This window comes from Rhyacophila brunnea, unplaced genomic scaffold (assembly GCF_057557595.1).
Source record: "Rhyacophila brunnea isolate RB1 unplaced genomic scaffold, BYU_Rbru_1.0 scaffold_24, whole genome shotgun sequence".
Classification (NCBI taxonomy): domain Eukaryota; kingdom Metazoa; phylum Arthropoda; class Insecta; order Trichoptera; family Rhyacophilidae; genus Rhyacophila; species Rhyacophila brunnea.
In genome coordinates, this window is record NW_028232904.1 from 3,089,273 (window position 1) to 3,103,005 (window position 13,733).

General features: G+C 33.1%; 1 protein-coding gene across 1 annotated transcript; it reads left to right on the forward strand.

Moving 5' to 3' along the window:
* Positions 1-1,039: 1,039 nt before the first annotated feature.
* LOC147068889 (ribonuclease H2 subunit B) lies at positions 1,040-5,231 on the forward strand. The gene is made up of 5 exons (XM_085951374.1): positions 1,040-1,210; positions 1,322-1,534; positions 2,738-2,871; positions 4,003-4,177; positions 4,461-5,231. The coding sequence occupies exons 1-5, from the start codon at positions 1,120-1,122 to the stop codon at positions 4,796-4,798; spliced, it is 951 nt and encodes a 316-aa protein (XP_085807500.1). The 5' UTR covers positions 1,040-1,119; the 3' UTR covers positions 4,799-5,231.
* Positions 5,232-13,733: the final 8,502 nt, after the last annotated feature.

Consider the following 13,733-nt stretch of genomic DNA (forward strand, 5'->3'; position numbering starts at 1 on the left):
CAGAGTTTGTCTTCCAATCGCAGTTCTATAATGCAAGTCAGTGAATGTTCCGCCGGCAGCCAAAAATCGCAGGGTTGCACATAATCTATCATGAGGAGAAATAGCTTCCCTCATCATAGTATTTTTTTTTTTAATAAATGGGGAGACCAAATTTTACAGTTCTGTGTATACATCCTCCGACATTCGCAAATAATTGCGGAAATCGCTCGGTTGCAAACGCAATTCTCGTATTAAATTTGTGTGGGATAATGTCGTTCGTTTCCTTATCCAATGTTTCACCCAGTATTTGTGTACCCTTTGCTTCGTTATTACATTATCTGCCACCCAATAACCCAAAAAACATAAAACGTCGGTATCATTTAACGCCATCACGATTTAACTGTCAGATATACGTATATTATCTATGCTGTCAAAGTCGACTGTTTTACTCGTCAAATTAATTATATACTCGTTTCGTTGAACGTCTGTTGGCCAGTAGCAGAACGTAGAAAAATCTGAAGACTTATTGTCGTCGGACTTTTGGCTCGCCAATGGAGCGCTGGCATAAAGAAAAAAACTAAACAATCCTACCTATTAAAATTCTGGGGTGTATAATATTGCTCGGGAAGCCACTGAATTAAACGCACACAAGTAGTTTTCTCCTTCTTTAAAACTTCCCTTAGGTACTTTAATTAAAAGTCATACCTACCTAATACCTAGGTACCTACTAGGTTCTTACACATTCAAATTTCTAATCCAAATAATATTTTCCTTCAGCGGTAAATAATTAAGATTTTAAATCAAAAATAATTCTTCTAAAACTAAAAATGATAACAAAAAAGTGAAAAAAATATCCAAAAAAAATTTATTTCCATTTTCATTTCATTTTTACTGGCAAGATTATTTTACAACTGTCATTTATCAGTAGTACCAAACAGACGAATAATTATTTTCATGAACACGAAATAGATATACTATGTAATAATGCAATCTATATAAGAGAGAAGGAAAGAGGTATAGTTTTTACCGAATAAACTTACAGAACAGAAAATAGAAAATGACATTTTGATTCAACAGACAACAAAAAAAGCGGGAATATTTTTCTAAACATATTTGTTTTGTTATATTAATTGATAAAATATGCCTTCAACGAGATCTAGTATAATTGAAAAAGATTGTGACACGAGTAAAAAGAAGAAATATCAAAACTCTTGGATGTTTATAGCGAAAGGTTTGGAAATTGAAAAGGACCACATTATTTTATAACAAAAAAATACTGAATGTCAAGCAATATTTTCAATTAATATATTAGTAATTTTACGAATACCTACTCTTTTTACAGATGACGTATTCCAGGACAATTCTACCGTGTCTATTATATCTTTAAAGCATCCAGGGCATATGAAAAACTCCAAATATGTTCTGAATAAAACGTCAAAGAAGTTATATGAAATTCAGACATTCAACGAACCATACAGATCTTGGCTGATCGACGAGAGTGTGAAATCAGACGGAAAGATTCATTTATCCACGCCTATCGATCCATTATTTATCGGTAAGTGGGTAAAACATACTTACAACTTTTACAATGTCAGTGCCCACCTTAGAGCAGAAATTGACGCGCTCGCGGTGGCTTAGCTCCCAAACAAGGGGCCCTAGAGATTTTTCTATTCATAGTGTTACCTACACCATTAACAAAAAAACAACAGAGTTCAAGCTATGATTGGACTGTAAATTTTACTTTCAGCCTCTGCACCAGTGGCGTAAGGGGGAGGTAGGCTGTTAAGACGATACATCAGTGAAACGGCAAATAATTTCAACTATAGGCGTGACGAATTTTGGACTCACTTGCATTCGGAGAGCGAACGTCGATGTGTCAATACGTCAATTTGTTTCGTAATGGCGACGGGGGTATTAATTCTTAAATCGTGTATAGATGACTAAAAACATTACCCATTTACATGAAAAAGAAAACATGTCAACGAATATATTATTATTGTTACTAATAGAACAATAAACAGAACATTAAATGGACGCATGTTGGATTTATAATATGACAAATTATATTTCGTTCAGCATGCGTCATTTGCACCCGCGACCCGCGCATCGCCTAGCCACGATCTTTTTAGACCATGCCTCAACTGAGGTATAGCCTTAAGGTTCGAGATAAATAGTGCACACTAAACTTTGCTAGCCATACTTATTTGATTTCATTGAACTAATAATACAATTTTCAGATGGTGATGGTTAGTTTTTAAAATTCAATTAAGCCTAACCAAACCATAATAGTTTAGGTATGCTATGGGCGATCCAACAAAATAGTGTAGAATTTTCCAGTCATTAATATTTGTTTTCGTTGAATGAAGAATTTATATTACAGATGGTATTAGTTAGTTTTTTTAAATTCAATAAACCTTGCTTAACCAAACAATAATCGATAAAAAATATTCTTCTATCTATTAAATATCTAAAATTATGTACAGGTTAATGGCATAATTTTAGATATTTTTATAGATAAACGAATATTTTTTGACTCTATTATCTACTATGGCTTGGATTAACTCGTTGGACGCGGACGCCGTGTCCCCGTTAAACGGCCATTAGATGCTATTAGCGTGTTATTTAAATATGCTAATCAAAAATTAATTAAAACGTATGCAGTGATTGTATTAAGCAGGGTTTAATTAAATATCTTCGCCACTGCAGTTCGCAAATAATGATAAAGGCTATGATTTATTTAATTTTCATATTTTTTTAGTTTTACCATACCTCAAGGAGCAGTGTTGTCAGCGAGCCATTCCCTTGGAGCATATTGTGGAGTCGGCAGAGGACCATGATTTAAAAGAACTTATCGGAATCGTTACCGACTTAAACCCTATCGCTGACATGAAGGTAGTTAAGCAACTTACTGTATTTAATGAAATGAAACCTTAATTTTCCAGATGCAGATTATCTGGTATACGGTTTATCTGTGCATAAAATGTTAAAGATTCCGAAAAAATATTTTTTTTATGTTACTACACATCGGAAATAATAGCGTGTTTTAAAACTAAATACAAATTAATACAGTATAAACCTCAATTATCTGGATTCCGGATAATCGAGAGTAATCTACGCTAAGGGAAGAGCAATTTAAAATTTATTATTGCCTGATGAAAACAGTCACCGAAGCATACATATCTACCATTTTGACCATGCCGATACACTGAATTCAAATTGCCTGAAATATTATTTTTTTCAATCAACCCCCAGAGAATATCTCAAGGCCAGTGTTATTCGAACTGTGTGCCGCGAACAATACCCAAGGGTGCCACAAGCTATTTGAAAAACATTATAATTTTGCACAATCTTAATAGCACCTGTTTGTGATCTTCGATACTTTTTCTCATGATATACAATTGTTTTTGAACATCACTATCTTATGAAGAATTTAACATGATCTAAGAGTAATAAGTTTCCCTGTGACTAGATGATTGTGCGTTGCTTGGGGGCGGTAAATTGAGGAAGGAAAACGAATAATACAACTTTAGCAAATGGTAGATTTCATGGTCAATAAATTTTTCGCTAGTTGTGCCATTTTTCTATTAAAATTGATAAAATCTTTGTTGATATCGTAAAGTAGTGTAATAATGTAATGTGGATCACATTCTCTGGGAGTGTCCCCATATATCGGTTTGCGGCATTTTACGGTGAGCGAGAAAATCTTGTCTCATCGAAAATTGACCGTAATTTACTATATGAATGCAGGAATCACGCACATTCTAGTACACGCCACTGGCGTTTTGGGAAGTTGCTCCTGGGACACTCGGCACAACTTTGAAGGGCGCTAGTTAAAGTATTGGATACACATTCTTTCTGCCGCGCCTCGGACCGCTGACATCTCTCTTGCGTTATATACAACTTATATATTATAGTTGTTACAATAATAATCTTCAAATCTCCATTCACCCACATAGTCAACAATTAGTGTTTGATTTTAATTACCTCCCCAAATCTATGATTATTCTTTTTTATTATCGACAGGGTCCTGTCGATCTATGTGCCTATAAGTACAATGAAGAGAAAACGATTAAATGGCTGGAAGCCAAAGTGCGAAGAGTGGCCGAGGTTTTAAAGAAGAAAAATCTTTATGTGAAGTCCGGCGCTGTCTCATCGACATTCGTCACCAGTACCCTCAAGCAGGAGGAAGTTGATGATGGTTCGTCTTCTGCTTTATGTTCACAAAACTCAGCATACAATCGCTGAGTCTAATAAAATTGTGAAAACACTCATGAGAAAATATAGCCAATTGAAAAAAGTAAGACACCCGGCAGGATCGAACCTGCATCTCTTGGGTACTTTTTTCAAAAAAGATTATTTCTGTTGGCTATATTTTCTCATGAGTGTTTTCAATAATTAGAATGGTACATTCTTAAAATCTCGTGAATTATTCGATGAATATAGTTAATTAAAATTGTGTTAATTAAATTGTATTTTTGCAGATTTCTACCTGAAATACGCCTATGGAATAGTATGTGAGTATTTGGATGAAGGTCTGTGTCTTTCACTCCACAAATCTCTGGACATCAAGGAAGATTCTATTGCTAGCATAAATAATAAACGGAAATCGATGCAGCCGTTGAATGATAGTAATGATTGTAAGAAAATCAAAACTGAAAATTTACCGGATACGATGAATCAGAATGTCTCTAATATTGCACAGAGTGTTGCCATTCTACCGAAACCGACAAAGCCAGTTGTTTTATCGACAAAAGAGAAACAAATGCAAAAAGCGGCAAAAGGATCAAAGAATATTTCTTCATTTTTCACTAAAAAATAAAGATATTAATTTGTCAGCAAAGGAAAAGAGCCAAGTTGCTAAACGGTCTACGTATTGAATTATCGGATTATTAAAACTGATGACAACCTCTCCATGTATGTTATGCCGCATTCCCACATGTTGATTTTTACCACGATTTTATTAGCTCGTATTCTTGTTTGTCCAAGATTTTTAACTAACTTCCCGACTAGCTAGACATTTGAAACTTTTAGAATATATCAGAACACGACGACAATGCATTCTTTTAATACTTTTGGCCATCTTTAAGCAGAATTGAATTCATTTTCAGTTAATTCTGTTTTGTATGTTTCGGAAAAAATTTGTTAAAAGTAATAGCGACTAAATTATTAATATATATGTGCGTTACTATGGAAATCAATATGAAATGTCAAAATAACGTTTCTGTATTCTATAATATTTATTCAGTATTTCTATCAAGTACAATAAAAAGTTTTCATTAATACATATAATTGTCAAGTTTATATGATTCAACAGAAAATTTAAAAACGTGGTATATAAAAAGTTGTTTTTATCTTGTAATTATTGTTGCTCAACTTTCTGTTGAATATTGAAAGGAGTGTTCCCATATACCAATTATTTAAGTTGAATCGATAATCGTAACCGAGATGGTGTGTTTGTGAATCTATTGGTTCGTTAATGTCATTTCGTTCAAATGCTTCAAAAGTTTTTTGAATGAAGACGTATTTAATTCAGAAACTAAAAACAAATGCATTCTTGTGACTCACTGCAGCCATCCAATCACATTAAAATAGAAATAAGTCACTTCCACTCAACAATTTATTTTCGACTGGAAAAATGATTCACTGTTGAATTGACTAAAAGGAGAAAGGCCCTCAACCACAGAATAGATTAATAAATAGAATTCAGATAGGTTATACCCCCAATACACTACATTTCTAAGCAGGGTTTTGAATGTGAGTGTCCTACGAAAATGAAACGCACATTATTATAGACATACAATAGTGTGTTGCAACCTTCAGATACACCAATATTGAATGAGCGTCAGAACGAAGAACAAGCTTAGAATGATGTATTCTTGACACATGTATAAGTTTATCCCATATTCTTTCACACTCAAGATCGGTTGCCTGTTACTCCACACCCGTCAGGTATTTCAGTTCCCATTAATTCTGTGTTCCCTGACCTCAACTTACGATTTAATCAATTTAGTTTCAACAGGCAGTTGAATGACAAAAATCTGCACTTGGAAACACGGCATTAGACTGCATGAATAGGTTGAGCTAATGGTTAGTAGTAAATTCTCGCGAGAGACGTCCTGTAAAACCGGAATAACATTGTTATCTGTTTATTGAAGAAGAAAATTTGAATGTGAAATATTGGAATTGAAATTAAATAAAAAAATTAATAATATAAAAATGTCAATTGTTTCATTCTTTATAACATAAATATCTTCTTATAGAAACCATGTCACAATTACCAATAGGATTGTGAAGTTGGACAGACTATAATAGCTCTTTCCTTTTAACCAACATATGGGGACACTCTTGCAACTGACCACATAAGCATGTATAGTATTGTGCTCACGCTGACAGCTTGGCGCTAAAACCACCGTGACCAGCCAAGAACTAGGAAGTTCAATGTTCTAGAGACAATCTGGTTATCTCCATACACCACTTAATATTCTTCATTTTCATGTTCCTCACTATTAAGGATTGTTACTTCTTGTAAATTTCCTAGTGATGTCTTCAGTGATCCCTGCATTGCTGAAAGTATTAGAGGTTTATAGCATAATAAGAACTTAATATTACGACCATGGACAGACAGGACTTTAGCCTGGGAGCCCGGCTTGGATCAACCAGCCAAGTAAGAAAAACACATCACAAAATTGCATTAATACCTAGTAAAAAAAATGTCTGCGGCACTATTTTACTTAAAAATATGTGGTCGTGTAATGCAATTTTTGATTATTGTTTGCCGAATTCAACAACTCCATAATTAAGTGCATTCGAAAATACAATGAATACCCTTAATTTTACCTCGAACACCATTTGAAATACTATCTTTAATTAACCTTTGCAATAAGTTGGGGGGACCCACCAAGGATTCTAGCCTGGGGGCCTACTTCAGGATGTGGGGACCATGATTATGACACTAAGTGGAAAGCGTTTTAAGATGTACAAAAGTTCTTATTATTATTCCATTGCTCCTTTTCTAGTATTGGGCAATTGTTGATAACATGCCACACTGTTTGAGACGTGTTGCCATCACATGGATAAGAGTGATTATCCTGTTTTAAATCTTTTTCAATAGGCTCCCAGTGCTCCGTGGCCTGTTGACAAATTTAAAAGGAGAAAAAAGTGGACCAACAGCCAAATAAGTTTTATGATAAATTTGACAAGAGTTTTACTAAAACTGCTACACTTTTTTTTATTATATTATGTTTAATAAAGTTTTAAGAAATATCTAAAAAAATAAAACATTTTTATCAAAATAGTGCTGACTGTCCAGAATCAGCAGCTTGAAATTGCCACCATTGTCCACAGTGAGTTATTATCTGCGTGGTTTTTATATCCCTGGCAAGATTGATGTGTTTGGATTAAATTTCTGTATTATTGATCCTGTGGTGAATGTTATATAACTTTTTCCATACCTCTTTAGTTATTTTTTTTCTGCGCAACTTACGGGGAAGTTTATACAAGTCTAAGATCTTTTGTGGCTTGTTTAGCGAATTTATCTGTTTCCCAGTTATCCCTGTATTACTTCCCATACAGAAAAATCTGAGGTTTGTTCCAATTGGGGAATCCAATCCCGAGCCGAAATTCTGATCCCGGGATTACAATTTGACAATCCCGGGATCCCGGGATTGGCATTTTTTCCATTGTTAATATAAAATTTTTATATTTACAAATAACATTGATAAAATCGGTCAAAAATAAATCTAGTATAATTTATACTATTTAAGACATTTATTGTTAATATTGTATACGTTCAATCTTGGAAATACACAAGTTTAATGGAGTAAATAATATTGTAATAAAAATTTAATATGAGATTGCTGTTTCTGATAGTAAAGACATAATGAATGGATTAGCGAGATTTAAAATAGTAAAGCAAATAATCATGGCGTACTTATGGCCTTTCCGCTTCATAAATCTAATTAGTCAGCCAAATATGAAACTGCCGTAAAACGTATGATATCATGGTAGAATTACTTAGTTAAAAGTGCGAAGCATTGTTTTTTTCCAATCTTTGTCATTTTTAATAATATGTGAAAAAATAAAATAAATCGGCAACCTACACATGGGTATAAATCAAACTTCATTCAAACTCAGTTTATTTCTAATGTAGTTATTTTTTATTAAAAGTATTTTTTCTGTTTTATTTTATTTTCCATAAAAATTTATAAAAAAATCAATCCCGGGATTCATAGGTATCGAAAATAGCTCGGGATCCCGGGATTGGAATCCCTAGTTCCAATCACTTGAAGCTGTAAGCTGAAGCGAGTGTATAATAAAAGTAAAATATGTTTGCGGCTATGGGATTTAATCTTTTGAGTGTCCATTTGAGAGATTATCTGATTGTCAACATTTTTGCTTGGTACAGAACAGAACAGTAACTTCCGATCGAAATAGATTTTTGAGTTTCCACCGTGTGTACTTCTTCCTTCTTTCCTCAATGTTTCAAGCTCGTTGCAGAGGCAATTATCAAGAGATGATGAAATAGATTTTTGAGTTTCCACCGTGTGTACTTCTTTCCTCAATGTTTCAAGCTCGTTGCAGAGGCAATTATCAAGAGATGATATGTTTTCTGATGAAGTATAGTGTAGGTGTATGGATGCAAACGTCGCTCTAAGAATATCAAAAGAAATCCGATTAACTAAGAGTAATGTGTCAATCGTTACGACCAGAGATACCGGATCGAATATTGGATTTTGCTGACAGTGCTTTCGAGTTTGAATTCCCGGAAGGTAATTAACTCTTTTACTCCCAGCTGATTTAGCCTAGCATATGCGAAAACTCCCAAGCGTTTTTTGACAAAAAATCGTTGATTTAGTTTTTTTTAAATAACTAATTCTACACATGTTTTAAAAATTTGAAACTTTTTTTGTGTGTTCTCAATGGTGTATAAAGCAATAATAAGTAATAATATTGATAGTTTACATCAATAAAACAAAAGAAAAAAATAATGTATCAATATTTATTTAGAAATGAACGGATAAAACTATGTTTGAACAACAAAACAAGTGTGACAACATTTTTTTATTTATAATTGATTTATCAAATTTTATAATATAATCTATCCTTATGTAGTAACAGAAAAAAAAATAAACAAATTATTATTTATCTATGAAATAGAATTTTTATAAAGTAATCAAAAACAATCGTATAGTGTTCAAGGTATTCAAGAATATTATTCAATTCACGAAATCGCAAGAGAATTCGATACAGTATCGACGACTAACTGATATGGGAATGAAGTAATTTCAAAAAATAAGTCTCAAAGCAATAAATCATTTATAATAATATTTATATACGTGTATTTTTTCACCATCTTACAAAAAGTACAGTGGCATCCATTGTTAGTTCAAAAATTACAAAACTCATTCTGTAATGTGATATATGAATCATAAAACAACTAAAAGAAATATCAGAATTTAAAATGTGTCATAAAAATAATGTTTTATTATTTTTATGACCCTCTTTGGTCTTGGCGGCACTAAAATAAATATTAGTCATGCCCAACACAGAGTGAATATAATGCTTTGTCTACATGAGACGAAATATGACGGGAAAAAATTTGGAATAAATCGTAAATTTGGTTCCAAACTTTCGGCCGATGGAGTTTTCGCATAGGTATGGTGGGCCGAAATATCGGCCCCGTGGGAGTAAAAGGGTTAAGATTCCATTGTCGCAGGTTACAACAGCTGCCCCTCCTTTGTCAGCAATTAGACTGCCATCTGTGTGAATCTTCAATCCTGTGATGATTTATTGTAGTATTTCAACAAGTCTTGTGTTCCAAATTTTTTAGGTTTGGTACTAAGATGTGGATGTTGCAATGACATTTAATATTGGGATGTTGTATGTAGTGTATTTTGTTTCTGTACAGTCAGGGAAATATGTGGTTTATTTAACATAATCTCATAAATTCATTGGAAATAGGCCGATATTGAATACAAATTGATTATCAACATAAATATCATGGATACGATCCTTAAATTGTTCTATACAGTACTCTCTCAGTAATCTGCCACCCCAAAAACCAGACAAGTGTCCAATTAGTGAAAGCGGCGGATTATAGTGTATGCATACAAAATATGGTAAAAAATTAAAACAGGTATTTCGTAAAAATGTTTTTTTTTGAGAAATTTGTACTAGCAAATTACGGTTTTATTTACAATCAAAATCAAGTATTTACTAAAGTATACATATTTATAAACTAAATATTAAACAGCAAATCACTTGACACAACCAGTTGTTCAGTATGGTAGATATTCTTGAATGGCTTAGGATTCCTGGCTTTCCATATGACCAAAATCTTCATTTTGTGTGTCCCGGTTGCATTGGAGCACGGCATAATTAATGTGATGCGGTCCTTGGGCATTTTCCTCCCTGGTACATTACTTTCTTTGCGATGAACGTACGTTTTACAAAGAAGTTTCCAAAATAAACCTGTCTCATCTGCGTTGTATACTTGTACGTGGCGGACTAATGGATTTGACAATCGAATACCAGCGAATTATAGAGCTTGATTTTGTAGTTTCAACTAGTAAAAATAACCTTAGGGCTTTGTGCGAGCTCAGTTTTTTTTTGGATCGCTTTTCTGTAGATGACTTTATTCCAGACCGATGCTGTGTAAGTTTGGGTTAGCTCCATGACAACACGGTCACAGCAGAAGATACGACCTCAAGGATTCGAGGGTTTATGCACCAATAACAACAATAAGTACAAATTTCTTTTAGAAAAAAATCTAAGTATTTAATAATTTGTTGTATCGAATAAAAAATTGACATTAAAATATAATATACACACTTGAAGTACCAATATAAACACCACAGGTACAAAATTTTATTCAGTTGTGGTATTTATAACAAGGCTTACCTGCTAGCTTATCATTTATCCAACCCCCCTCAGAGAGGTTACATAGAGAGACAACTTAAATAGTAAAACATGAAATTACTAACAAAAAGAGAGAAAACATGATTTTTCATTCATAAAACACATTTAACTAAAAAAAAAATAACAATTTAATATCGCCATCTGTTCACACATAATAATACAGTCAAATAATGAAAAAATTGTTAAAAACGTCCTGTTAATATTATACATGTTTAAATCCAAGTATCACCGCTTGTAAACAATGATTTATGCATGATAATCACTCCATGCCTCTCGCACTCGAATTCGAGTCATAATACCGTCCTGCTCGTAGACTGAACGTAGCACTGACATTTGCAACGCTGGCCGCCAATTCACACAGCTGCACAGTAGTTTAATTTGTTTACTCACATTGAATGGGTGCATTTATTACTCCATTCAATAAGTTTACAATTGTTAAAAGTAGATGAATGTGACCCTGGGTATCATAATAAAGACTGAAAATAAAATAGATAAAATTATGATCTTGGAATATGAGGATGGAAGTGAAGATAGCGAGGAAGAAGAAACAACACGCCCAAAAACAAAGTTATCGGTGATAAGATAGCATCTCGACGATCTATTAACATTTATTGACTATTCGTGTATATTACACGCATTTTAGTAAGTTGATTATCAAAAAAATAGCAGACTTCAAATCTTGATTCTTTTTTCAAAGCAGGATTACCGCTAGCAAACGCGGCTACATCAAACACAACACAACATGCGTGTCTGGATATATCATCCGAAGACAATTCTTTCACCCGCATTAGTCCGTTATATCAAGGTCCTACTGTACTTTTCCAGGAAAAAATGATGTTACTTATATTCAATTGTGATTGAATGCCAAATACATAGAACAAAAAAGGTTTTTATTTTATTTTAGTGCTGTATTGGAAAATAAGCCTCAAAGCACAAGTGTTACTTGCTACATATCTTGCAGTTAATTTCACTGTATATTAAGGGGGGACATGCTCGTCGAAGGTCAAAATTGAGTTTTTATTGTATTTTCAAACCATGATTCTGGACACTCCTTAAACGTTGTAGATAATCTATTTATATCATTTTGAAGCCTTATTATCCTTTATAGTTATTTTGAACATTTGATGACTGTATAAAGTATTTTTGTTACATAAAATAGTATTCTTTTAAACCTCTCGCTCTAATGTTTTAGAATATAGTCATACTTCGGTACATAACTGTGCAGTGGTGTTAAGATTTTTTACATTTATTAATTTTTAAACGCATTTATGAAACCATTAGTATAATTTATTACGAGATAATTTTTGTAAAATATTCACGATAAAAAATTATATTGATAATCTCTGTGATCCCAAATTTGACAAGAATTAGGCATTTTATTATTCAAAAAATCGGCAAGATTAACACATTTGAAGATAGTTTTAAAGATATTTATTATAAGCTATGTCTTTGACCATTCAAGTGTGATAAACATCTTATGAATAATGATTGCTTTATAATAATTATTGACCTAAGAATAAGGTAGTGTTTTTTTGAAATACGCCATTTCTTTTGTCATTCCCCAGTGGTTAAGCTACAACATACGGCCGTAGCCATAAATTGACAAACTATAATTAAAGTAGGGAGAAAAATTATGTTAACGCGCGTGTTTGAACATGTACCTAACTGATTTTTTTTTTATTTTTTTTTAAATGGTACATGTTCAAACACGCGCGTTAATATCATTTTACTCCCTACTTCAATTATAGTTTGTCAATTTATGGCTACGGCCGTATGTTGTAGCTTAACCACTGGGGAATGACAAAAGAAATGGCGTATTTCAAAAAAACACTACCTTATTCTTAGGTCAATAATTATTATAAAGCAATCATTATTCATAAGATGTTTATCACACTTGAATGGTCAAAGACATAGCTTATAATAAGTATCTTTAAAATTATCTTCAAATGTGTTAATCTTGCCGATTTTTTGAATAATAAAATGCCTAATTCTTGTCAAATTTGGGATCACAGAGATTATCAATATAATTTTTTATCGTGAATATTTTACAAAAATTATCTCGTAATAAATTATTCTAATGGTTTTATAAATGCGTTTAAAAATTAATAAATGTAAAAAATTTTAACACCGCTGCACAGTTATGTACCGAAATATGACTATATTCTAAAACATTAGAGCGAGAGGTTTAAAAGAATACTATTTTATGTAACAAAAATACTGTATGCAGTCATCAAATGTTCAAAATAACTATAAAGGATAATAAGGCTTCAAAATTATATAAATAGATTATCTCCAACGTTTAAGGAGTGTCCAGAGTCATGGTTTGAAAATACAATAAAAACTCAATTTTGACCTTCGACGAGCATGTCCCCCCTTAACTGTAGTAATTTTTTTTTCAGTTTATGTACAATTTCATTACATTCTCTACATTAAACGAGCGTATCCTTAGTTACTTTGAAAGAATGTTCTCAGGCCAAGCTGCAGTGACATACAAAAGAGCCATGCCGATCACCTCATATAGGATAATAAACAGTGTGCATGCCCGCCGGCGCTGTGTAACAACTCAAACGTAGGTCTTCATTATCCCCTCGGACAAACCCAGTGCCGGCTACCGCTGACCCCCATCGCGACCAATGTGTTAAAGGCAATGATGGGTTATCACCTAAAGGTGCTAATACCGACAGAACTGTCTGCCTTCAGCAAACGGCCCCTCTAGGGTACGAAAAGACCGGATCATCGCCCTCCAGTATATTAGTCAGCTGGTCTTGAATAGGTAAGTAACCCTCCTCCTACCTACCATTCAAATATAATGAAAATATTTACTAAGTAATTATAAT